At 33.6% G+C, this 26,774-nt stretch overlaps 1 protein-coding gene across 5 annotated transcripts in view; it reads left to right on the top strand.

Annotated features, from left to right (window-relative positions):
* Nucleotides 1–26,774, top strand: part of LOC126778048 (protein FAM102A) — a 73,525-nt gene that overhangs the window by 7,543 nt on the left and 39,208 nt on the right. For 4 of the 5 annotated variants that reach the window (XM_050501427.1, XM_050501417.1, XM_050501399.1 and 1 more), the window contains exons 2-3: nucleotides 16,708–16,789; nucleotides 18,396–18,834. In XM_050501427.1, coding sequence (XP_050357384.1) covers nucleotides 18,689–18,834 — 146 coding nt within the window. In that variant the 5' untranslated portion in view covers nucleotides 16,708–16,789; nucleotides 18,396–18,688. The remainder of the gene's footprint in view (nucleotides 1–16,707; nucleotides 16,790–18,395; nucleotides 18,835–26,774) is intronic. The other variant, XM_050501406.1, reaches the window with a different exon arrangement.

Here is a 26,774-nt window from a genome sequence, read left to right as displayed (position 1 = left end):
TTATCAAATAAAACACTTTTTGTATTCTGTATAAAATTTCAATATTATGTACCAAAATATCGCAAAATATTAGTGGTTTTGTCATGACATTGAATCTTGAATATAAATTAGCAAATAGACAAAAATTTTAGATTCCAAAAAAAATCACTTTCTCTGATTACGTAAATAAAACGTCATATTTAAAAATATTACGTAAGTGTATATCTATGTAAATTTTCTATAGTTGACTAGACTGACTCGTCTTTAGTTTCCTTATCATTTTACATATTAAAGCATTTTTTTAACGAATACTGTAATAAGGTAAAACTTTTATTTTGCTACGAGTGAGAATTATTTTTTATAAGTGCTGTTGTAAACGGCGACAAATAAAAAAGACGGAAGTCGCCTCATGAACGTGTAGGAGAATTACATGGCCTTGCCATTGTGTACGTTCGGTGGCAAGCAGACACCGCGACGCGTCGGTCAAAGTCATTGCTATCGAAACAAATGCTTGAGCAGAGACCACTGCACAATTTGCACTACACTCAATACTGACATCTCTATCGAGTGAAACTTACCTATTCTTTGGTAGAAAACAATTACAAACTAATTGAGCCAAGTTGTTATTTACCTGTCGGTTAATACCTTGTAATGACATCATCGACTCGTTGCAACGTGTCTGCTAATTTTGTAGACACCAAAGTGTTAGTTTGACGTTAAACCGCTTGTAACCAGTTCGGACAATTTGTCCGCCCCGTCGCTCCAGTGGCACGCAATGGCAATGTCCTTGCTATGAATGCGTCTGCCAGATCAATGTTGATGTCCGAGAGACATTCCTAAGTGGACAGTTTAGAAAAATCGCTCTTGCTTTGTATTTATCATTTTTATTTACCATACGATTTGAAACTACATTAGCTAACTACATTAGCATAACATTATGTTTAGTAAATAAAAAAGTTATTTTTTTTATTTTACTTTATTCGAAGCTTTTTTATCCATCGATTTTTTAAAAAGATAACTTTTGTAAATAGTTCGGTAAAAGTCAGACAGATGACCGTTGATAGTTTTTTTTTAAATCGTCTCCACCGTCTTAATGTAGTTACTAACATGTCACGGTTCTGGAAACGTGAGGTAAAGATGTTCGTGTTGCAAATAGAGATAGAATGCACGCAACCGTTATACAACGCCGGCCGACGGGCGAAACTAGTTCGGACGCGGTTTCGGCTGACCTTAAACGGTTGACCCCGATTACTGTAACTGCTATTGCAATATCGCGCTTCAGTTACCTCTCTCGCCTTTATTGTTTTATATGGTTTTGATTAGCCCAGTCAATTGTTATGTCATAATATTAAAAAAAAGATGAGATACGAAATACAGAACGAATGTAAGTAAATGCAATATTTCAAACACGGCAGAGGTCAGCGGAATATTACAACTATGAGAAGATAATGCATACATATCTCGTGACGTATGAAGCCTCCCAAACAATTGACTGTCGTTGTTCCACAAAAACATGTTATTTGAATAATTCTAAATTAACTATGTAATTTGAATTTAAATAATGACGAAAATTGTTTTTTTTAATTTCACGATAATATAAGATTAGCACATGGAGCTGTGGAGAGCAGTTGTTGATTATAATGATTTATAATATAAATTAAACAAACACGATAAGCAATCTCGTCGAGTTAAATAATCCATAATGAACGAATGTGTACGCGACATTGTAAGGCGTCGGCGTCGTTGATTAAGGAATTAAGAGAAAGGGAACATCAGTTCCTCATGCCAGCACGATTTTATGTTTGCAGTCAAATCGCGTGTGTCAATGAACTTGTGCTCTCCGACTGCGACTCAGCAGTCTTGATTATTATATATCTTTTAGTTTATTTCTTTCGAATGTATACAAAAAATAAATTCAGTAGCACAAAAACTTTGCGACAACTATCGATATTGACGTCGCAAGTTCGAATACTTGAATATAGATAATTTAGTATAATAAGTTGCGCGTGTCCTATGATGTCACCGTCAAATCTCACGGCGAACGGTAACTGCCATATTAGATTTCTAGTAAGATTCATGATAAACTATTGTATAACTTTTTACGAGATCTTAGTTTTATTCGCATTCACTAACTTTACTGTAACGTAGATGCGTCTCCGTCTATGTTTAGATTGGACTTATTATGTGTCTTACATAAGAAATGCATTTAAGCATTCGGTTAAGGTTTTTTACAAGCAAACCCCGAGCTCGTCATCCTCGACCCAAAATAACATACGACACAGTCTAAGGGTCCGTTCACACAGACCGGCTCGGAGAGCATCGGCCTGCTTTTTTCTTTTCACACAGACCGGGTCGTATACGCTTGGAATTGGCCGGAGCGGAGCCGCCAACTATTTCACATCGACCGGCTGGAAGAGATCTGAAAGCGGGTGCGAGCGAGAAAGAGCACGCAAGCGGAGCCGGTCGGCTCCTTTTATTACTTCACACGAAGCGCGTTCAGGCATTTTTAATGACAAAAAAGGTGCAAATGCAAAAATAAACTTTACTACAATCACTCAAAACACTGTTTCCAACGTGATAAAAATCTGCTCTCCTCTCCGAGCCGGTCTGTGTGAACGGACCCTAAAGGTCGTCTGAATGTATTATTTCGATAAATTTGTAACACACTCGTTATCAATAGATTGAAAATTGATTATAAAGTATAGTTTTTTTATACTATATATATTAGAAGTATAAAATTATCGAGTATTAGATGTTTACCTATAAAACATTTTTAATTAATTGCTTTTTAACTTTGTAAAAATAAGTGCGAGTGCAGCACGACCCGTTTTAACGCAGTCGCCGGTTTTTAGTTCCGACCAAATCTTAAGTAAACGTTCGATGTTGATCAACATTGCGTTTAGTATATCTAGTAATATTATTTAACGTTTTTTTTGTTTTGTTATTTCCAACAACTTGCCTAATCATAAATAAATTTTGAATAATAAAACGATTTATTATAATTCATTTTCTGAAATTTTAAGAAAACGTTAAAATTATTCATGACATTCATTGAATATATAAAGATATTTAAAATTCTACTCTGATGAAAGACTACTATAACAATGAAAAATCGTTTTGTCAAATTTGTTTGAAATTACGGTTCTCAGATAAATGGTAAACTAGTATCACCGCGCGGCTTCGCCACTTGTGGGGGGAGGGACAGGTGTAAGGTACCCTATGTCTTTCCGTACCCCTGACAGCATATATATACAAACATATAAACTCACTTTCGCATTTATAATATAAATATAATTATAAATAGAGTACGCCGAGCAAGTATAATGTCAATTCTCCCAAATCATTTTTTTTTATTCCATTCGATCCTGTTTCTAATATAGGTGTTAAGTAATAATTTCCTCCAGACCGATTTCGGCCACGGCGGCCAATCTCAAGAGAGATTAGCCAACTACGCAGGAGATATTAAAGTGCACAAGTGTGTGCGCAAACACAGGTGCACTCTCTATTCCCTAACTCTCATAATCCGATGGGACGGCAATCCGACACGACCGGAAAGAGTTCAAGCGCAGGACCAATGGCTTTACGTGCTTTCCGAGGCACGGGAGTGTACACACTTCCAACTTCCAGACTCCGGGCTGCTTCTGAGAATTTTTCTGACAGAAAAACCCAATAACTTTTTATTAGCCTGACCTGAGAATTGAACCCAGGGCCTCCGAGTCTGCGGCCTTATATCAAGCCACTAGACCAACGAGGCAGTCGAGGATTTTGAGGAGGTGCTAAGTATACATACTAGAAGTCACAAAATTCTTCCACAATTTCGGATGCTTAATATTAATTTATGTATAATGATTTTCAAATTGGAACTACTGTTTCAAAACAGTATCGAATCTGCAAAGTCAATATTTTGGTCAGCAACACAAGTTTGTTGTTGTATGTGGACTCCCTAGGCTAAGCTACTCTAAAGTCCATAATATTTTATATATATCGTACATATTCAATGTGTACAACACGATATATTTATTTAATTTCATTATGCAATCAAATATTTTTTTTATAAACGTTATAATGTGATTAGGTATGCAATAGCTATTAATTTCTGCAATTATTTTTTGTTGTATTTGTATAAAATCAGAATGCGATACTTTTGTTCGATGTTATTTAATCGTTCACTATTATTTACATCTTCAGTGCAATATGGATGCAGCAAGTAAATAACTTTGAAGTGTTTTAGAATAACGTACTGATATCGTTTCGATATTAACTTGATAAGTAACAAGTACTTTTGTATCGAATAATATCGATAACCTTGACTTGAGTAAATAATACGTTCTATTATCAATTTTACAAAGAAATATGATAAGACGTGCGTATTGTTGCGCTTAAACAGCTGCTTTACGATTCCATCTTTTAATAATATAATCTCTTTTGAAATAAATACCAAATGATGTATATTGTGCCCCTTGAATGATTTGATGCAGCGAAAATGATGAGTAAGTGTTATTTTTTTTTTGTTTATTTATATTTATTATTATATATAGTTTATTAAATATATGAAATAGAACCGTTTGATTGAGATTTGATGATTAATAGCAATTCTTGTATGACACGTATATATACACGATTTGTGTTAAATTATGTAATTATATAAGGTTTACAATAAATAATAAATAAATTTAAAAAGCTAATAATTGGTATGAGTAATTAGCTATAAATTAGTCGGCTTTCCTGAATAAACGCAGTAATTAAATAATTACAAATATATAACTAAGTTTATTAGTATATAGTACATACTATACAAATAGAAACTTAAAAGAAAGAAACAAATTTTATACATGTTACCATTTCGTAGTTGGCTATGTATTATGTTCCAATCGACGAATTCATATTCACTCATAATTGACAACACTTTGTTACATAAAAACTTTTTTCTAGAAATCTAAAGAAATTGTTCGATTAAATCTTCTCATGATACATAATCTCCCCATCTTTATTTATTGTCATGGCGACGTTTCACCATTTCTCTATAATTCCTGATAGCATTGTAATTCATAACGAGTGCTCGAATCGTAACATGTGTTTCCTCTTAGCGTTGTCGGTCGTGTGATACATATTGCATACTTTTTAACTACTGTTCTCAGGCATACATTCAGCGCTGATTAACAACTTACTATAGTCTCAACTTCTATCTCCTTTTAAAGAGATTCGTATTTTTATCTTTCGTTCCACTTAGATTCGGCTGGTAAAGATATATAAGGATATCTCCTGACATATTCCTCGTAATGTGATCACAGTGCTAATATTATGTATAGACGTGTGTGAATCCTGATGCCGTGTGTGTGAATATATTGTTCATATATTATTATATGGTTTATATTATTAGCATTTTATTACGAATGTAATTCGATGCCTTAAGAGTATTTCATTTCAACTTAGTAATTTCCGTAGATAAACGTGTGTTCAGTATGCTGTGTGGCTGTATGTGTCTGATCCTTCTGACAAACGTGTATCGACCAATTCGCATTGGTGCAACGTGGTGAAATATCTTCTAAAGAAAGGCAATTATTGCGCTGATACTCTTTTAAGTATATATATATACCATTAACTATTGAATAGCCTGTTACGTTGTAATAATAAATAATATTTATATAGACTCTGTTAGCCGTAAAGTGAACTTTTAAAATAGAGACAACGGCAAAAGGAAACTTGTCCCCAGTTTAAATAAATTATCAAATGGCGATCGCTTATTTCTGCAATCCTATGGCACAGGTACACATATATCAGGCACATTCAGTCTTGATACCAATATTTAAAGATTTTTTTTTATTTTTTGATAAAAACTTGGAATGACGGGTGACATACTTCTGGTGGTAGGGCTTTGTGCAAGCTCGTCTGGGTAGATACCACCCACTCATCAGAGATTCTACCCAAAACAGCAGTAATTACAGGCACAACACACATAACATCTTAGTTCCCATTGGCGCATTGGCGATGTAAGCGATGATTATGTTATTAAGAATAAAAATAACCATCAGGTGGCCCAAATGCTCGTCCGCCTACCTATTTTATAAAAAAAACATGTTCTTCAAAGTATGATGGTAAATTACTTAAATTAATATCTTTTATAACCTTTAAAAATATCTATTCCAATTATTTTTTATATTAACAGTAAATGGCAATGTTTTTATAATAATATAAAATAATGTTAATAATTTTAACATACAATTACAACATAATATTTTCCTCTTGAGCTCGTGAGTTCCTGTTTGTACTACAAAGGCCTACAGCAGCTTGATTGATTACTATTTGGTAATCAGTAAGTAATTGCTAACGTAATACTCGTATGCATGCAATATGCGGTTTTGTTCGTTCTATTAAAGTTAATTAATTGCAAATTGTTACAGACTTCTTCAATTATTTGATAATCTTCGATTAAACCGTCAACTACTTATGCGAAAACCGTACTCGTAGTTTCGTTTCTTGGATTATCGTCCAACCAATTTCTTAAAACTTATTTACAAGTGAAACATCATATACGAATCTTAATGTGATGAACATTTTCGAAAGTAGTTAAATGTCGATCAAGATATTATTGGAATACAAGTGACTGATAATTTTACTGTGACAATTTGAATATCAGTTGACTCGTCAATGAAGGCCTGCTAATGCGCATGTGACGGTAAGCGATGTTTAGTGTCCGTCTGGTCACGACGAGACCACATCATTTCCTTACTTCTTCTTGAGACTTTCTATTCTAACCCGAGGGAAAACTGATAATAGTTGAGCTTTATTTGAATTATTGCTTCATTTTGAAACTCGCCGTTTGTTTCGGCCTTCTATTCTAGTAGAGTTATTTCTGATCTTTTTTAATGTCGTTATTACTAGGTTATACTATCAAAAAAGATTGGCCGGGAATTCTGTCACTTGTATACCTTCCCAAGTCTCTAGCCCCGCAGTGAAGAAGCGTCGTAGAACGCTATCACCATTACAGCAGAATGTATTTACCTACTACTGGGGCATGTTACGGGTTTACTTTTAAAACAAACATACATACTTTATATATATAGTTGACGATGATAGAATATTTACACTGTTTTCTACTATGATATTTAATATTATATAAATGTTAGCTGTTTTTAAAGCGACAATTTTGTTTACTCTTAAATAAAAGTATATTTTGAGAGAGAACGCAAAATAAAAAACAATCTCTCTTTTGGCAATTAATACGAGACGTGGAACTGACGAAAAGGGGATTTGTCGCTTTAATTAGAAATTCCTTTACTGTTGTGAAAAAGTAATTACGTTATCATAGTTTTTATGAATTGCAAGCCGTGTTAGCACGCGCCGTGTTTTGGTTGAGTCGGCGAAAATTAACGCCACGGCGCATTGGTTTCATTTTACTGTTGTGTCAGCTTAAACTGTTTTAACATTAAACTTTAAAAACATGTTATACAATAATAAAACCGTACGAGTCGTTTTAAAATTATTTTTACGTCTGATTTTTGTTAACACCTACGTATTTTCAACTTCTTTGTTTTGAGTCTCGTGCAGATATAATACGTGGGTTATGTTGACAATCAGAGACTACCATGAGTTCTAACACCATCGTGGAATAGGGTATATACGATGAGGTAGATAAAAATACCACTTATTACTCGGTAGGTTGTATATACCCAGACTGTCTTACGTAACTTTCACGACAATTGTACTGTACACACTGTTAACTTTTATACTACTATATACATAAGGTATATACTGTTATATGCCATATACTATGTACTTCTCAAAACGCTTCGAAGTACGTCATGCCTATGTCTATGTTCTCAGCTTATCTAAAAGATATTGTTTTAATAGCAATAAGGCTGACGTTGAATAAACTCCTTGTATATTATTTGTGTATATATATGATATATTGGTTAAAACAACGATGATATTCAGCACTCAATGTTTTTGATGCTAGAGTACTGTTTAATATTTATTACATATATACATTTGATGTTTAAATCGCAAATAATCGACATTCTTGTTATTGGGTTACTAACTTTCTGTAGGCAATGTCAAGCATCAACAAAACCACAAAGAAACTCCTAAGTAAACAGTTGCTTTGTGGTTTTATGGTATATGCAAACGTTAAACTGTCTTGAGTATCAGAGAAGAAGTTTCTCATCTTACATTATAATCGATCGCTGTCTAGTATTGTTCATTTCTATTATTCGGTTAATGAAGATGTCTAGTTGACGCAATGTGACGTCACGTGTCACACGTGTTTTGATCGTTACAGGACTGCAACATGTGTCTGTCTCGATAATGTCGCTTGCAGGCACTTTAAATACCATCAAAAGTTATATCTTTTGTAACATCGTGACGCCCTAATCTTACCAAATCGTATAATTCGAAGACATATGATCTTTTAGAAATGATTATATACTTATAAATTATAATATAAAATATTTGTAACAAAAATGTATAATATATACATAACATTTATATTTTTAGTGGTTAGTTCATGAAACAAGCTAGATAATAAATTGTTTTAATTGCTGTGAAGTTACATTATTTATATATTTATTATAGAAAATGTCAGTTCACGATATAATCATTAATAAAAAAATAAAAATACGGTTGGTACTAGAGGTGATATGATTCCTTTAATTGTAGGTACAGCATGTGCCTTGTAATATGTTAGGGTAAGCATTTGAGAATTTCAATAAAATCAAAAAAAAGAAACACCAGATTTTTTTTAAAGATTTTTAACATCTGTGAAGCGATAGCAATATTGATTAATATTTGATTTGAAACATTTTTAAAATTGCTTCAATGCAGGTCTATTAACAACTATTAAAAAAATAGTTTTGTTATATTGTATGAAAGTGCTACAGTTGTCGGTAGGAAAATAATTAAAAATTGTACATAACTCCATTGGGCTACGCTTTTGTGTCACAATTCGCAATACAATACAATAGAGCAGTAATTTACTGTCTTCATATTTATATTGTTCGATTATACATATCGAAAATGAATTTGTTGACTATGTATGTAATTTGAAATAAAAGGGGTAACTACCGCAATTGGACGCATTTTATAAAGTTTAACAATATAAAACAAAATAGTCACACATACATACATTTCGTATGATTTTTCTTCTATTAAATTAATAATTATTTTCAGTTCAATAATTCGATCATTCGGAGTTAAGGATTTTTTAAATTGCTGAATTTTAAAAAAGGAACATTCTTTTTAATTTGACTTAACGGTTATTGATGACCAAGAATATTTCTAATCTAAAACTTGGAAAATGTAAATCGATAGAACAGATTTCTTTATTAAAATGTTTCTCGCACGAGTGCAAGTTGATGTTCGTGATCAGATTTTTTTTGTCGTCTAAACAATAATTTTCGGTCATCAACCGGTGGCTTGATGGACACTGTCAGGGCTGTCGGGAAAAATAAAATTTTTGGCTTTAAAGTAAATATTTTTTCAAATTTGTAACCTAAAAATTTGTTTATTTTAATAATAAGTTTTTAATAATGAGTGCCTAAAGTACTAAACGTTGGCGCTTGAAAATAAAAAAAAATGTGTTCATGCCAATAGTGACTCATTTCTTATCGGTAATAAAGATTACCCGTGTCATAAGTATGGCGACTATTTAGCATTGGTTTCGTTGAAAATATTCGTGTCTCCAGCTAAATATTACTAGTTGTCATACGTACATCTATGTACGTAGTCGTACATGAGATGATGACAACCCTATACTTACTACGTACTTTGCGCTTCGGGGATTTTTTAAGTGCCTTACCGAACCTCAGTCGAGACGATGAACGCCTTATCAGATGCGATTAATTCCTCGTGTTTTTATGCAGAGCAAATAACGTCGGGGCGTCCGAAGGCAATTGAACAATATTTTGTGTTCCGCGAACAGTGTTTTAAAATAGTAATGACATCAGTCTTAATTTTCTAGAAACCATTTTGGCATTGTAAAATAATACAGTTGATGTACATCAATATATAATTTTTTATTGTTCAAGAAGCATTTGTATGTAGAAAATTCTTACAAGAATAGTTTTGATTGAATGTCACATCATATGTTACAATTTGATAAACTTCACATTGTTCTATAAAGCCTGTATGGAACGAGGGTCGGGACGATATTCAAATCGTTCACATCGGAGTATTATACACTGGCCGCCAAAAAAATCGACCCACCCGTATTTTGTTACTTACAAAGTTGTTATCTTAACTATGCGACGACCTAGGTGGATTGTTTTACTTATGGGACATACATTTAACATTTTATTACCCACTTGATATTGATTTGGAGGAGTTGTAAGTGTTATTGAGGATATTAGGAATATTTTTAAAGTATTGAAAGAAAACGTTACTTTGTGCACAAAGTGCATGGTTAGTTTATTTCCAGTTCTTAACGCGGAGTCATCTCGGTTCGATGTTTATTATTGATTAAGTGTATGAAACTTTGTTGAAACAATAATTTTAATAAGTTTAAACATAAAAAATGGATACTACTGAAGCAGAAGCTGCTCAAGTCGTAGCTCTTATTCATGAGGGGTTAAGTCAGCGAAATGTGGCTAGAACACTAAAATTAAGTCGTTCAGCGGTGCGAAGAGTGTACAAACGCTACTTGGAGACTGGGGAGTATCGCCGGAGACCAGGATCTGGCAGGGGGCGTGTCACGAACCCGACCGATGACCGTTTTATTGGTTTGACGTCTTTAAGAAACCGACATCTTTCGGCTGTTGACGTTCAAGGTAGACTCCGAGAAAGTCGTGGAGTGTCTGTGAGTGAAAATACTGTAATAAGAAGACTTCGAGAGCAAAACTTAACCCCTCACAAGCCAGCAACAGGACCAAAACTCACAGCATCCCATCAACAAGCAAGACTACAATTTGCTAGGCAGCACGTCGATTGGACACTGGACCAATGGGAGACAGTATTGTTCAGTGATGAAAGCCGAATGTCTCTAGTAGGCTCTGATGGACGACGTAACGTCATGCGAAGGCCAGGAGAACGCTACTCTCAGTGTTGCATTCGAGAAACAGTCCGATTTGGTGGAGGCTCTACAATGTTTTGGGGAGGTATTTCTTTGACGGGACGCACAGAGCTGGTTTTTTTCCGTAATCGTGCTGTTAATGCTGAAACTTACATAACGGACATTCTGGAGCCTCATGTGATGCCTTACGCTGGATATATTGGGGATAATTTCCAACTTATGCACGACAACGCACGACCTCACGTCGCTAGAATTGTTAAAGACTATCTCAGGGAAGTCGAAATTCCAGTTATGCAGTGGCCAGCCAATAGTCCGGACTTAAACCCGATAGAGCACCTCTGGGACCAGCTAAAACGTACGGTTCGAGCACGAAATCCAATTCCAGAAACCCTGAATCAACTGGAAGCTGCCCTAACTGAAGAATGGCAACGGACCCCACAGGAAGACATTAAAAAGCTAATCAGGACACTTTATAGGCGTATGCAGGCAGTGATTAGGTCAAGAGGAGGAAACACTCCCTATTAAAGTAAGATTTAGGCACCCAAATTTAAAAACAAACGGCATAATCTTTTTGTACACAAAAAAATAAAATTGCGTAAAATTTTGTGTTTTCGTGTTTTGTCACATATTTACCTAAAAACCTATTTTTTGCGCACTATTTCTGTTTTTGTACAATCCTACAATTGCATTTTTTCATTATCAATCTTAAAAATATAAATATGTGGTAGTTTAAAACCATACGATAGCTTTTTTACAAAAAATGTAGGTGGGTCGATTTTTTTGGAGGCCAGTATATAATATCGTGGGGAGGCAGGCGTGCCCCCTTCGCGCTGCTCCCTTCGTGTCGCTACCCCTTTGATTACATTGTATTAATATTTTGAAAAAAAACCACCTTATTTGAATATTCTTAATTATTGTAATATTACAAATTTCATTTAAATGGTTTCACTTTCAGAGGTGTAACATAAATTCGTAAGTTTTATCTAAAATTACATAAAGATTTGTACATATATAGCATATGAAGATTTGTTACTATATATTCTATCTATACAATTAAAACACGAATACGGCTGGGGTCTAATATATAAGCGGTTCATGCGTGCGCGCAGCCGGTGTCGCTAGAGCAAGATAGATTGGCCTCGTATGCTCCGCTGGCGATGACTATTGCGTCACGGCAGCTAGCGCTGAAATATCGCTTAGCCCATTTTAAGCGATTACTTGTTACGCTTATAAATCGATTTGTTAGCTCATTTTTTTACATATGTAAATAATGTATTTTTTTTATATATAAAAATATTTAATACTTGATTAACCTAACTATAATGTTCCTGTTTAGTAACTGGTAGTCGAGTAGTACTTATTTATATTTTTTTGTTTTGATTAAGTAAATACTATACAAAGTAAAGCGAAAGTAGGTCTAGGTGCAGACTTGTGTAGCGGCTGTTCAAAAAAACAGCTGATAATAAATAATTATTAAAACTCAATTAATTGCTTAACGTACTATTAAGTACGCATCAGAAAAAATGTTTTTGAGTTATTATTAATTTGTTCTAAAGATGTGCGAGATAGACACGCGCGTCTTTTGGACATAAATATAATCGCGCCTGAATAATGACGTGTTGCGGTGTCTAGACGTAGTCGACCTGGGTATGTCTCGAGACATATAGGATATAGGACTTTTAACATCACAACACATTACAATAACTTACTGATAAAACAGTAAATATAAACGTATATAGTACTGTAATCCCCTTTTGGTCTTATACGCGAGTGGATTATCAATAAACAAATAACCATTAAAAGTTAAATTGCTAGCTTTGCTTGTATAATTCCTAAGTTCACTTAGCAATAACCCCGTATATGGTCCCCGTCTAGTCCGCCTAAACACCGCCTAAGATGGCAATGAAGACGAAGCCGCAAAAGATAATATTCAATAGGAGTGTTGTTGGAATTTGAATTTAAATAAAGTTCATCTTTAACGAGCCGCATCATAACGTTACGACAATTTACCCCTCGTATCGGAATATTCGTAACGAAGCGTCACTGGTATTTCCGCATTTACGCAAAATGTTAAATGAATCAAAACAGAATAAGTACTAAAAATATATTACATTAAAATAAAAACATTACTTTAAATAATTAAGAATAATAAAAGAAATAAAAACATAAATATATTGAACTAATAAATGTAAGGTACAAAAATAAACAAAGTTATGGTCCAAAACTGTACTTTTTTTTAATATATTTTTTTTTTATTTATAAAATAGACGGACTGGTAATTACCAATCAAGTGTAATTGGTCACCATCCACATCGCCAATAAAAGTTTAAAACACAGTTTTATATAATCTTTTTTAACTAAAATTTTCAAAACAACCGTATAACATAAATTTAATATTTATAAACATTCCTTTTAATAATCGCAATGTTTTTATCTATTCGCATTGTTAGGCGCGTGTCAAGTGTGAGCATGCTTTGCACATGTTCGTCTGTTTGTCCGTTTATCGTTACTATGGCGCCAAGCGGCACCACCATCCACGATAACGTGCTGTGACTCATGGTAACAATTACATTTACCTAGTAATGCTTTAAATGCTTCATATTATTAAAAAATAAATACTTTATAATACTAAGGTGATGTTCAGGAAATATTAACATTTTTAAGTTCGTTTTTTTGCTGAATGATAATTAATTAGACGTTTTATATAATAATAATGTAGACCTAATATATGAATATGTTTTTTATTAAACTGAATGGGGGATGATTGGCAAATGGACCGCCTGGTGGTAAGTGGTCAGTACCCGTCCGATGCACTCTTAACGTTCCTTGTGACTGTAACACACCCACCCAATTAAACCAGAAATTATGTATAAACTATTGCTGTTAGAGCTTAAGTTATGTATTACTATATAGCAGATGTCAGCAATTTACCTTAAAATTGATCAATTGTCGCGTGAATATCTCTTGCGCCAAAAGATTAATTCAAAAAGAAACATATTTACTATCGTGACTCGTAGAATAAGTTACAGTCGTGGGGTTCAACTCAGTTCGACGATCGGTAGCGTGTTAGTAATGTAATCATTGGCCTTTGGCTGTACCCTTACAGTATCGCGTAGATGGCAGCTATGGCCGATGACTACGCACCATAAGGTCGTCTATTATTCGTCGACCTTCCTGCTATAAATGAAAATGATGCTAATTAATGTTGGTGCTATTAGTTGCTTCTTTTATAAAATATTTGATACATGGATAGCACTAGCTATAGTATTTAAAGTGTGCTTTTTAATGTTAAAATTTCGGATACCTTTTTTAATTAAAATTCCTTTCATCAATATAGAAGGATTACACACCTGATTATTAATATTTGGTGCCGAAAATATATTACTTTCGCTAATTATTATTTTGTAATTATTTACAATTTTTACTGTCGTAAAGAATAAGCTTTTTTCAACGTTTCACTGTGGGAAGATACTGACATTGCAAAATAAGTCATCGAAATTTAAATACTCCTGAAACTTAGTTAAACGGAAAAGTTAAACATTGTATTGTAAGGACGATCTCATAGCAGTTCTCTTCGGTGATTTCCTTAACTTCCAAGGTGATACCGAAACAGCGGCTGGCGATGCGCCAATATTCACGAGGAGCGAGCCGGATAAAATTTTTGGAATATTTACTGTTTTATATCGGACGATCTGTGATTGACCTTTAGCGAGTACTTTTGAAAGTTACTATCCCACTACGCTGATTCGACTTTAGATTCCCTTTTTAAGGTCTCCTTTTCTGCCGCACGATGTGAATTATAAAAATAAATTAGGTACATGAAAACTCACCAGTGTTTGCCGTCACTTGAACCCGTGACCTTCAATTAAAATACATGTATCAATATATTTTGCCTCTGTGCAGGCCGAAATGTTACAGAAATGTATTTAGGTTACAGGAATATCACGATTGTTCACTGATCGGTATAACGATTAATTGACCCATAAAAACAGTCTCATTACAATTTATGATACGTATGGGTGATAATTTATAAAGCAGCGTGCTCGTAGCGAGCATCAAGCATTGTGTGTCTTTGATGTTGATGGTGCACAAAGGAAGGTGTATTTTGGTGTTGGTTCATATATATGTATATAGTATAAGCAATATGCATATGTATGTTAAAGGAATAAATTGTCTTTTATTATGAGATCTTGTCTTGATGATCAATATATCCCAAAGATAAAATAACGAACGAACAACAACAGAATAGTATAGAATATGCTTTATTATACACCAAAAGAGTTACAGAAACATACCGTTACAAACACCAAAAGAAAACCATTAATAATTAACACTATAGACCTTCTGTTTTATAACCGTCGGAAACCACGATCGATTCTAAACGTATTCATCTGGGAATGCTTTATGACGTAGTTGATAAAAAACCGTCCATATACATACTATACTTGAATGCTATGCAAAGGCATCCTCTTATGTCAAAGAGAAGGTCTTGAGCTTATTCCACCACGCTTCACCCGCACTTGACGGGTTGTTCGATGAGGAAGACTTTGCGAGTGAATGCTACGAGATGTCTCTCCACACGCGAGTGCGAGATGAATTATAAAAACAAATTAAGCACATGAAACAGCTATTTTCTCTGATTTGAACCCACGATTTAAGGGGTTGTATATGTTATATTTATGTACATTTTTTATTACGTGTGTATATCTTGGATATTTCTCATTATACTTAAACAATATACAACTTTACAAAAAAAATCTTTAAAAAAAAAAAATTATAAAATATCTATGTTCAATGGTAATGTTGTAACAAACTACCTCTTATTTAATTTAATACTAGGCATATTGTTCCAACTCAGTCTATTCACGTTATATTACTTGTAATTGTGTGTTGTGGCGAGTGTCCAAAAAAACAAATGTTCTGCTTTGATGGAGAGGAAAATTAAAGACAATGATTACTTAAAAAACATTTTTGACATTTAACGAAAAAATGATCGTGTCCTTGAACAGTAATGTATCTGAATGCGATTCTGTGTTATTTATTTAACATTTAAAGTTCTTCAAAAAATAAAACTAGTCGTTGACTTACGCACCTTTATGATGCAATTCTCGCTTTCCTCTATAAAGTTTCGTAAATATATTGCGTTCGTAATATAAAATTCTTGTATTAATTTTTTTAAGTAGCGTGTTAACTAAAATGCTATTGCTAAATTATGCTTTTTTATTCTAAAGATAATGATTTGTAATTATATGTATATTGTGTAATTTCAAATTAAGACATTCGAGCTCTTGAGATAATCAGTAATGTCCAAGTGAAAAGCCATTTACAGTCATGTTATTTGTTACGCATGTTGTTATGCTTTTTTAGTTGACATCACGTAGTCATATTGAATGATATATAGTTTTAATTTATCACGTCTTTAAACCTTGCGTTAGCCCACCTGCAATGAGCCGATGCTTAGTTTGTGCAAGCGGGGAACACGCGAAGGTCGCTCTCAATGATATAATGGGTACATTACAGCAGATTTTACTCTCCAAATGCAACGCCTCAACGTTAATTACATCCTCTCGCTAGCCTTGTTTCTCTATATTATGCAAATCAAGACGAAGCTACTCGGCTATGATTATTAACTCATGTTATTGAAACAAACGTTGTTGTAATCGCGCCTATAATGCTAGATATTAGTTGCAATTTACATATGATAGCTTGATGTCTGTTTGTTTCAGATTATGTAAGTTGCGGCTTCATGCTGTGCATTACACCTGGCGAAATAATTGCTCGCAGTCTTCCATTTCTGCGGTTTTGAAAGTACGTACGTCGATTTTTGTGTTTTCACACAAAACGTATGCAATTTTGAATAATGCACGATGTTACAGTTGTGAGAACAGTGAAAAAATAGCAATTCTTATATAAACAAAGTAAATCGACAAAAGATTAAACTAGCCCACGATGATACGTCATGAGATTAGTGCACGTCCTTGGTAATGATAAGCTATCTTTATGAACTCGATAATTGGCCGTCTTAATCGTTATCTCTATAAAACTACTTCCTTCGGAAACGTCGGCTCGTATTATACAAATAACACAATTTTAAAAACGACACAGCCCAACAAAAAAAAAATATTTGTAAAACTTTTTAAACGAAATTACCTAAATCTAATGTATTTTAAGGTGCCGAAATCGTATTTGATGTTTACTTTTTTTATCAGCCACATTTTTTTCACAATATGACATCAATTATATATTTAAAATAGTAGGAAAAAATTTAGTACATAAAAATTAAAAATTGTGTTTTTTTACAGTTTCAATTTTCATTTACAGTAATATTAAATTACTGAAATACGAATATTAGATGATTATTATTTTTTGTATTTCCTCTCCCTTTTCTCTGTAAAGTTTCTTAAATAGTTAGCTTATTCTATGATGTGCTGCATTTTGTTGTTCTCTGCGTAGTAACCAACAGTAAACCCATCACGTAGGTGTTCCATCGTCCCTGGTATTTCTTCATCGCTTTTATTTCCTGATGATACCGTTCCCCTTGCTCTTCACTCACATCATCTAAGTTTTTGTTACTTATACAATTGCTTGAATATCAACGACGAGTCGCTGCTTCGAAGTTGGAATCGAACAACAATTTACGAATATTAGGTCCAACGAAAACCTTTTGTTTTCATTCGTTCAGTTTAGCTTCTGCTCCATCACCAACAACAGAATCATATTTAGCCAAAAGCTTTTACAAGTTTCATTAAGCCCAACTTAATATGTAGAGGTGGCAGAAGAATACTTTTGCGGTAAAATTATATGAAAATATAATTCTTGCTGGGTTACAAAGTTTTTTTTAAGGGCCATTGTTTTTTTGGAGCAATGCTGATTCCTTGCTCTTCTATCCCACATAAATATAAAACATAGAAACTGTGTAAATCTCTTTTGCTCGCCAAGGAGCGGAACATAGAGATAACAATACAGATCCCAATCACACAGCATCCAACCATGAGCTGTTTATTTAATGTTCTCTAAATTTAAATTAATATTTTCTTAAGTTTTCTTCATATGGACTGAATTAGCAACAGGCAACAAAGTATTTCCTTTATGTAATACAAACATCTATAACAATAATTTTATTCTTATTTAATATTGAAATGTGAGAAATAGGTGGGTGACACGACTTTTTTTGTTATATTTTTCTGAATCAGCACACCAAATTACATAGGAATTAGATAAAGTTATTAAAAAAGTTTTTTTATTGTTGGCCTGTGTGCAATCTATTGTTTTGTATATTATATCTTTTAATATTATAAAATAATAATAAGAGTGTTACGAGGTTGTGCAATGAAAGCCACCTCGCCTCAATTAGTTTATCACCAGTAACAATTAAAATTATCTTAATGTATACGAGCATCAATTTTGTTTTCAGGCTAACGACATCAGCCGATATGCGACTGATCCACGGCTCTAATCGGCACCGCAGACAAGTCAACATTGATGCCAAATTAATCGCTCCACCACTTTATTTATCTACGTAGATAGTAGTTTAGTTTTTTTTAAAGTTCATTTACACGTGCGTTGTGATAACACACATGTGAAGTGAAGTGCAAGTGCTTGTGATAACCGCCGCGTACCGGTTCGATCTAGTTAGTGTCGTATCAGTCCGGTTTAATCCGGTTACGCCCGGTGAGGCCGGCGTCCGGGCCCGATGTTGGCGGAGTCATGGCGTTCATGACGAAGAAGAAGCGATATAAGTTCGAAGTGCAGTGCTGCCTCGAGGAGCTCACCGAGGTGCCCTTCGTGTCCGCTGTCCTCTTCGCGAAGGTGCGGCTGCTCGACGGCGGCAACTTTCAGGATCATTCTAGCAGGTTAGAATTTATATCAACATTTTAAAACATTAATAAAACCTATTTAATTATTATTCGGTTTAACGTTTTTTTACAATGTTACTTTCCGTTTACGTTTAACACTATAATAAATACGCTCTCACTCTTTTTAATAATCTGGTGTCGTAATTTGAATCGTGGTTCGGGACATTATCGGAGTATATCTTAGTGTACGCCTACACCAAAGCAATTCACTCTACATAAATCACATAAGCTTACAAAGCGAAAAGACAATGAGCTTCGGGCACTGCGTACTCGAATAAATATTTCACGTAAAGTCTTTTCTTGAGTTCTTTCCATATATTTTTGTTACATCATTCCATTATTATTATTATTAATTATTTCCGAATAACTTTCAGAAACATATACTTGTAGGTATATTATTATTAAGTAAACTTATTTATTATTATTAAGCGGTAATTTAACTCTTTGATATGTTATCGCGTATGTAGTCCGCCTATGACGCAACTAATATCGACATAAATGAACCATAAATCAAGTCGCGGTTCAGTATGCTCGAGAGACAGGTCCCGCCACGCCCTCTTGCGCAACTCTTCCTCATATACCTCCCCTCCGGAATGGGAATGTTGCTATCACTCGCCCCTAATTGACGTGATCTTTTTATAATTGTTTCCTACTTCGAGGAAATTGAAAGTTGATGGAAACTCTTGAATCAAGTGATGGGAAATAATTCCTTTAATTATAACGGCACTTAAAGGAAAATTTCGAAATGGTATATTTCAACAAAATATTTTTTGTCTATGGTATCGAACCTGCTTTGTTTTGGGTATAACTTGGATTTTCAATTAATTTAAAGCAGCTCGATTTAATTAAAACTTTGTTGCAAGTAAAATGCCAGCAGCAGAGATTTTATTGCTGAGTCAAGAGGGTCGTCAATCAAAGCGGCCGCTTTGTTGCCTGTCGTACACACATGCAGTATTGTAAAGCGATTATACCGAATCCACTCGGTAACGATGAATTAACCATCAATCTGCATCAGTAGCATCATACCAAACTTGCTTTATATATTATATTATATTTAAAATTATGATTATGAATATACGACAGTGTGTACATTTTCCTTCAAATAAGATAAATTTGTTTGTAGCTACCTTGCATGTTGCGCGAGTTGCCTCATTATATTATTCGTCGTCGCCCAGCGTGAAAAGTACAGATTCGCATCTGCGATCTTCGGCTAAGATCTATCCATTAGGCCATCTCAGCTTTTACACATTTTAAAACACTGAGCTTAGTACTCATTTATGCAAACATGGACAGTGAGTACAACAAAACATGACTCACTCGAGTCATTATCACAAACACGGGTAGTGTTTAGAGAGTATACGAGTTGATATATTTTCTCGTGTAAATATTAATTATTATTACTCGTGTTTTTTCTCGTAAAGGTCTTAAAAAAGGGAAGGACTAGTTCGTAAAATCAAAACATTTTTTTTATGTTAACCAATTAAAAATAATTTAATAAATGTCGTTCGCTTGGTCAGTTGCCAAGAGGAACTTGCTGATAATATGTCAGCGGATAGAATTCCAGAACTGTCGATACGACCGGAAATATTCTCGTTATCCAATCGCCGGCCAGTCTAGCTAAATTATACTTTTAGTCAGTATTCTATTCATTGTTAAGATCGATTACATCAAAAGATTATTTTAAAAATATCCTCCAATTATTAAATATATATGAATATTGACAGTTGTCTGATGTGTCTCTGCATTCAATATTTTGCACTCTCGCAGAAATAGATGTCCTTGGATTGTAATATCTAAATGTCAATATGAAAAATTATAAGTACATATTAATTGTATTCGTAATAGATGATTGAAATCATGTTCAAATGTTTTTTTATATATATCTAAATATATGTATGTCATGATAAGTAATGCAGCGCTATGATTCATTACGCGTTCAGTTTGTTATCTAAACAAAAGCGAGATTGCTCTCGTATCGTTCATAAATCACGAAACGAAAATAGAATATCAATTTTCGACATTGTTTGGTCTGATCTTTGTTCCTTACATTTCTTCGGTGTATTTGAATAAGGCGAGTTCTGAGAAAACATTAAATTTTGATCGATATAATAATGTGTTTAAAACACGTACTGTAAATAGCTTATTAAGTTATTTTAACTTTTGTATGTAGAAAAGTTAATGTTTGAAATACGACCTCCCACCGCACATGGGATTGGGATGTGGGTAGTTAGTCAGACCCCTCTGGATGCATAGGAATGCGGAGGCGTCCGGCGCGCGGCTCCGAACCGTCTCGTAATTGAGGATTAGATCCGATGCAGTCGACAGGCGGTTTCTATTGCAATTGACTTGCAAACACAGCCAGAGAGAAGTTTGCATCGTTTTAATTACAATTTGAATACATTTAACAATATTGCGTAGGTAACTAAAGTTAGCTTTGAATATTGGTATGTATTGTGATTTACGATAGTGTTAATTTGGTAATTATGACGAAATATTTTATTATCGCTCGTTAAATATTCTGTCATACTATCAGAGTTAAAGTATGAAACCGTTTAATTATAACAATATTGACAGAGTTTAAATGTAAATTTAACAGGGAGTTGTGATTTCACACACCACTAAACAGATACAAGGGCGCGAGAAGCGGTTGTGGTCTGTCACAAATTGTACCATTTCAATTTTCGCTTTTTTTACTTCAGCTCACCGATGTCTGACACATTTAATCTAATGAGAGGGAATAAGTTTTCAAGTTTCTACGCTCTGGAGATTTCAATTCAATTTACATTTTTATCTAGTATATAGAGTATGAATTTCTGGAAAAACTATACTTTTATGAAATCTAATCTCGAAAGTACTAGCACATTCCCCTCAGCATATTGTTCGACTTATGTTCAAGAAACGATTCATTTTGCTTGCGAATGGTAGAATCGTCTACGAGACGAAAATTTTTTTTAATTTAAATTTCAATAGCCTCCCTATAATTAACGAAGACGTAGGTATGTGATGTACAAACTTAAAAAAAAAACATTTTATGACTTTCGCACTCGTAACTCAAAAGCGTGAAACCAACAATATTTGTCACCGACTAAAATTATCATCATCATCAAATTTGCCATCGTCTATCAAAGCGTTAACAATTCTGATGACATTAAATCGAATTGTCAAATATTTTATTGTTGTCATTGTCGTGTATGTAAAGTAAAAGTATGTAAATACTCGAAATCAACAGGACTTTAGTAATAAAAGTATGAATGTGACAATGATATTAAAAATATTTTCAGCAAAATCGTGCAAAATGTTATTACCGTTAAATAATTCAACATCGACAGCTAAATTTATACTCAAGTAGTTATATGGTGAATTGATTAATAAAGTTGGCGAAGGCGACATATGAACTTGCTTGCTGAGGTACCAAGGCCTGAAGCATGGCTGGTAGCCAGACTCCGTGTAGGTATGTACGAGACCTCGTCTATTTTAACGTACCCATATCGCTTCCGTGTCACTATCTCGTGCCTCAAACCTTGTTATTTTTTAATGACGACTCGATGATAACCTAATGGCCTGGCTAGATAAGTCGATGCATTTTTAACATGTTTTTAGGAAGACAATTATGTTTTACGATCGACAAACATTTATCGAAAACTTTTTATATATATTTATTTGTAAATAAAGAATCGATAAATAAATAATATATTTTAAACGTATATATATGAATAAAGGTAATATATCAAAATTATATCTTTGTTTATTATCTGCATTGTTATCAGCGTGTGCCTGATTAGTCACAGGGTCAATGGCTGTTAGTCTGTGTTGGCGACTAATAACTAATTAACTGGGTTAACGTTCTAGCTGGTTACAATGAGTCTGAGAGATTACCTTCACCACCACGCTACAAAGCGGGGACCGAGATCTTTTAATCCCGATTTAAATATAAGTTTACTAATATATTAAGTTAGTGGAAATATTATTTGAAGTCTAGCCTTATTTCTAAGTAAATTTCTCTCTTTATATTAGTTTTTCTCTTTATTAAAATTATATATTTAATATTATTAAAATAATGTAATTTCTAGCTATATAAATGAAATATTCGATTAACTTTATAGGTTCATTAACCGCATCGCGATCAATAATCTCAGCATTAATAGCACCAAGAACACAATTTATATTTTGATAGTAAAATTTTCGACTACTTCAATTAATTATTATTATGAAATAACCAGAAAGTATTTTACAAAATGATTCAAATATGACTCGAGTAGTTTTCCAATGAATTGCATGTCAATAATTCATTCGCGATTCATTTACTTTCATATTTCTTCCTGAAGCTATTGAAGTTTCTGTCGTTCATAAATCTATTCGTCACTTGCAGTTTTAATGGTTCAGTTGCATTAAAAATGCGTGGACTGCTAGTGATTTGCACATAATTCCTCATGCGTTCATGAAAGCTTACGAAGGAAATTGAATTATGAACTGGAACCATATGACTCTTGTTTATTATTTTAAGTTAGTGTTGCTTGCTTGCTCCTAAATCATTCACTCTTCTTCATATAAATTGTATTTTTCGAGTCAATATAGTTTTCGTATTTACGCTTCCTTTCACAGTACTTTCACGGCTGTTTTCTACTCGGCAGAAGTAAAAACTCAGAACCTGTAATCAGACTCTGTTTACTGGGGCGTAATAATGCCGCTCTATGTCACAATCTTTGATTTCTACTCCGTAAACTCACTATGTTTTCTCTTTCGATATGTTATTTGATACCATATATTTTCGTTATTTTTTAAGCTTAAATAAACATTCAAATATAAATCATAAATTATGTTTCATTAATCCCTTAAGCAGATTAAGGACATGATCTCCAAACAGGAGCTCAGTGTGTTCGTTAGAGATAAGATGAATAGTATATTCTCCGTGCTCATTAATTCAAGCATCATCACGCAACCCAAGCCGTTAATGCATTAATTATCTATTAAGAGATTAAGTAAGAAGCGGATGTTTTCTTGTGAAAGTGAATGCAGCGGCTATCGCTTTTGTCGCCTTTGTTTTATGTGTTTCTTATCACGAAAATTTATGGCCAAGTTTGATTAAACTTTCTTTTTTACTATTTATTAATCTAATTATTCTTATCAGTCTATAAAAAGTATCGCGTGACGCATCTGTTGAAATTCGTTCAATTGTAAGTTATTTATATTTCCGTTTCACAATATCTATTTCATTAAAAAATAATAATCTTAGGTTTTCGATAAGACAAAATAAAGTAAAATTTAATATACGATCCTCAACCGGTCAAACGACATTCCACATGGGACATTTGGAACTGGATATTCTCTGGAGTCTTCGAGGTAGAGGACTGTCACACGCCAGTGGGTGGCTGGCTCGACCTATCAGTGATGCGTGAAGCCAGCTGGTTCCGCGCGATGCTCCACATGTGCGCATGCGCAATTGTCCGTAATCCGATAGCTGGGAACTGGCGCAACAGGACAAGTGCGCGTGACTGTCGTCTAGTTGTGCCTTTTCGGGACACGTTTAATCGATCGCGACCGTTATTTAATGTTCTTATTACGTCTGGAAAGTTACAAATTATGGTAACATATTTAGTTAATAAAGTATAATCAAGGACTCGCATTTTTTATTTTTTATAAATATTGTTTAACATTTTAATGGAATCATATTTTAACATTATTATCAATATTATCTTTTTACTAAAAGTATTTATGCGTAAGTAATTCAAAGCCACGAGTGAAATACTAGGATTCTTCAAATTTAACGATATTTACTTTACATTGATTCAATGATTATTTTTATAGCTGTCAAATTGCAAAAAAAAATCAGATTGCGGGCAATATAAACAAGCTGTCGTTATCGATGCCGGCTGCCCGGCGCCTGCGCACCACCTGTCCACACTTAGCTTTGCACAGCGCGGAATTCGGGTCTATGTTTACCGCTGTTTATTTAGAAGTTCTATATTTAAAACCATTCCGTTATTTTAGCAAAAACAACTACGGTGCTTCGCAAAGCGTTAACAGCTTTAACTATATATGTTGTTAAGCGGATTACTGCTTAAGCAATGCTCTTTCTTCTATCGAATAACAGATCAATGATGAAAGAGAGAGAAATCAATGTTTAACTAGACACCCGCTAAACAAAGTATATATAAGTAACTGTAACTGTGTACATGTATATTACCGCTAATTTTAAAAGAACGTGGGTTGATTTTTACGGTGTTATAATAATTTTCTGGGAACGCTATACAGAATTGCGATATACTAGGTAGCAGAATTACATGCATCAACCAAAGAAACAGCTACTATTGAATTACTTAGTATCTATCCTGACATCGCGTGATGTACATTTAGGAAATAAAACCCATAATATTCTGTTAAATAGTAAGCTAATATAATGAGTATAGACTGAGCAATAACAGTCTCACCTCATGGCATACTTATTTTTTTTTCTTTAAAGAAAGTATATAATCAGTAATATTTATTCACAGAAAAAGCTTAAAATGTACACCATCTAATTTGATAAGGATAAATGATGTTTATTTTTCATCTTAACGACAATGCTTCCTGCATTAGTTCTATCAGCTCGTGTTCGATGACTGTTGGACATATGTAAGCCTCCGATGAAGTATGCACAGAGTCCGATCTTCCCCTCATTTCTAGTGAATATCAAGTATTTTTATCGCAATAAAACAACTATATACATAATTTACAGCCTCTCGGAGTTCAGATTAATAAAAATAACAGCTCGTATAGTCCTATTTTTAGAAAGGACGTTTTTCATGTAAAGAAGATGGGTTAGTGGGTACAATTTTTTTTTTCGGCGCTCACTACAAGCACATGAAAAATGGTGTTTAGCTCAGATTTGTAATCGCTATTTTCGGACAAAATTTGCGTGTTCTATTCACTGGGCCAACTCGATATATTGTGAAGAATAATTTAATAATGCCGAATAAATAAAAACGATTTAAAAAATAAAACAGTAAACAAACAAAATAATTATTAATAATTATATAATTAATATATTTGCTTCTCTTACACTTAAATGTACTATTATTAAACAAATATTCCGTAAGAAATTGTAGGTAAAACTTAAATAAATAAACTTTTCAACAACAAGTTTGTTTATAGGAGTGGAACGCTTGAGGGGAAATTAACAATTAGAACTTTGTGCACATATGTACTTGTTGAGTTTACATAGGGCTGCGACGTCACACTTTACTACGACACGTCAGATTTATACAGAGAGTTGGGTGAGAAGTTTTTGTAGCGCCCTGCAACTTTGCGTTATTTCTACGATGTATAAACGACGCATTGCGTTTAAAAAGTGTTATTAACATATTATTATATGATTGCGATATAAAACTTAGCAGCAGTAAATATACTTATTTAAACAAAATTATACAACATTTTAGACATTTTAATGTTATTTAATATAAAACTATTTAACTTGGCGATGGCAACCCTAAATTACGAACGCCTGCTCGTAAAGGTTTATCTAATGTGTATGCACATGGGTAATATATACAAATTAAAAATGTCCGTGTGACTTAACATTGGAATAAAATTAATTTTATCTATAATTATTTTGTTAATCTATTTCAAGCAGCTACGAATCTATCTTGTTAGATAAAAAGGAGATTTAAATAAACCTGCCCTCGACTTTGTATATACTCGATTCCATTGTGCTATTATGTTATGCACAATTATTTCATAATAATAAGTACCTAACGAACATTTACTGCTAAAATTCTGCTCAAGGTATTATAGACATTTTCTTCCTTACTTGTAATCGAGTGCTTAGCGGTTGATTAGTTTTGCAATGCTGTCTTCTTCTTACGAATGTTAAATCAATAATGTCAGAAGGAGCGAAATCAGTGTTTAAATAAACATCCGCTTATGTGTTGTAGTATAGTTTAACGACAATGTGCTTTAAG

Source organism: Nymphalis io, chromosome 2 (assembly GCF_905147045.1).
Source record: "Nymphalis io chromosome 2, ilAglIoxx1.1, whole genome shotgun sequence".
NCBI lineage: Eukaryota > Metazoa > Arthropoda > Insecta > Lepidoptera > Nymphalidae > Nymphalis > Nymphalis io.
This window is presented reverse-complemented; position numbering and strand designations above follow the sequence as displayed.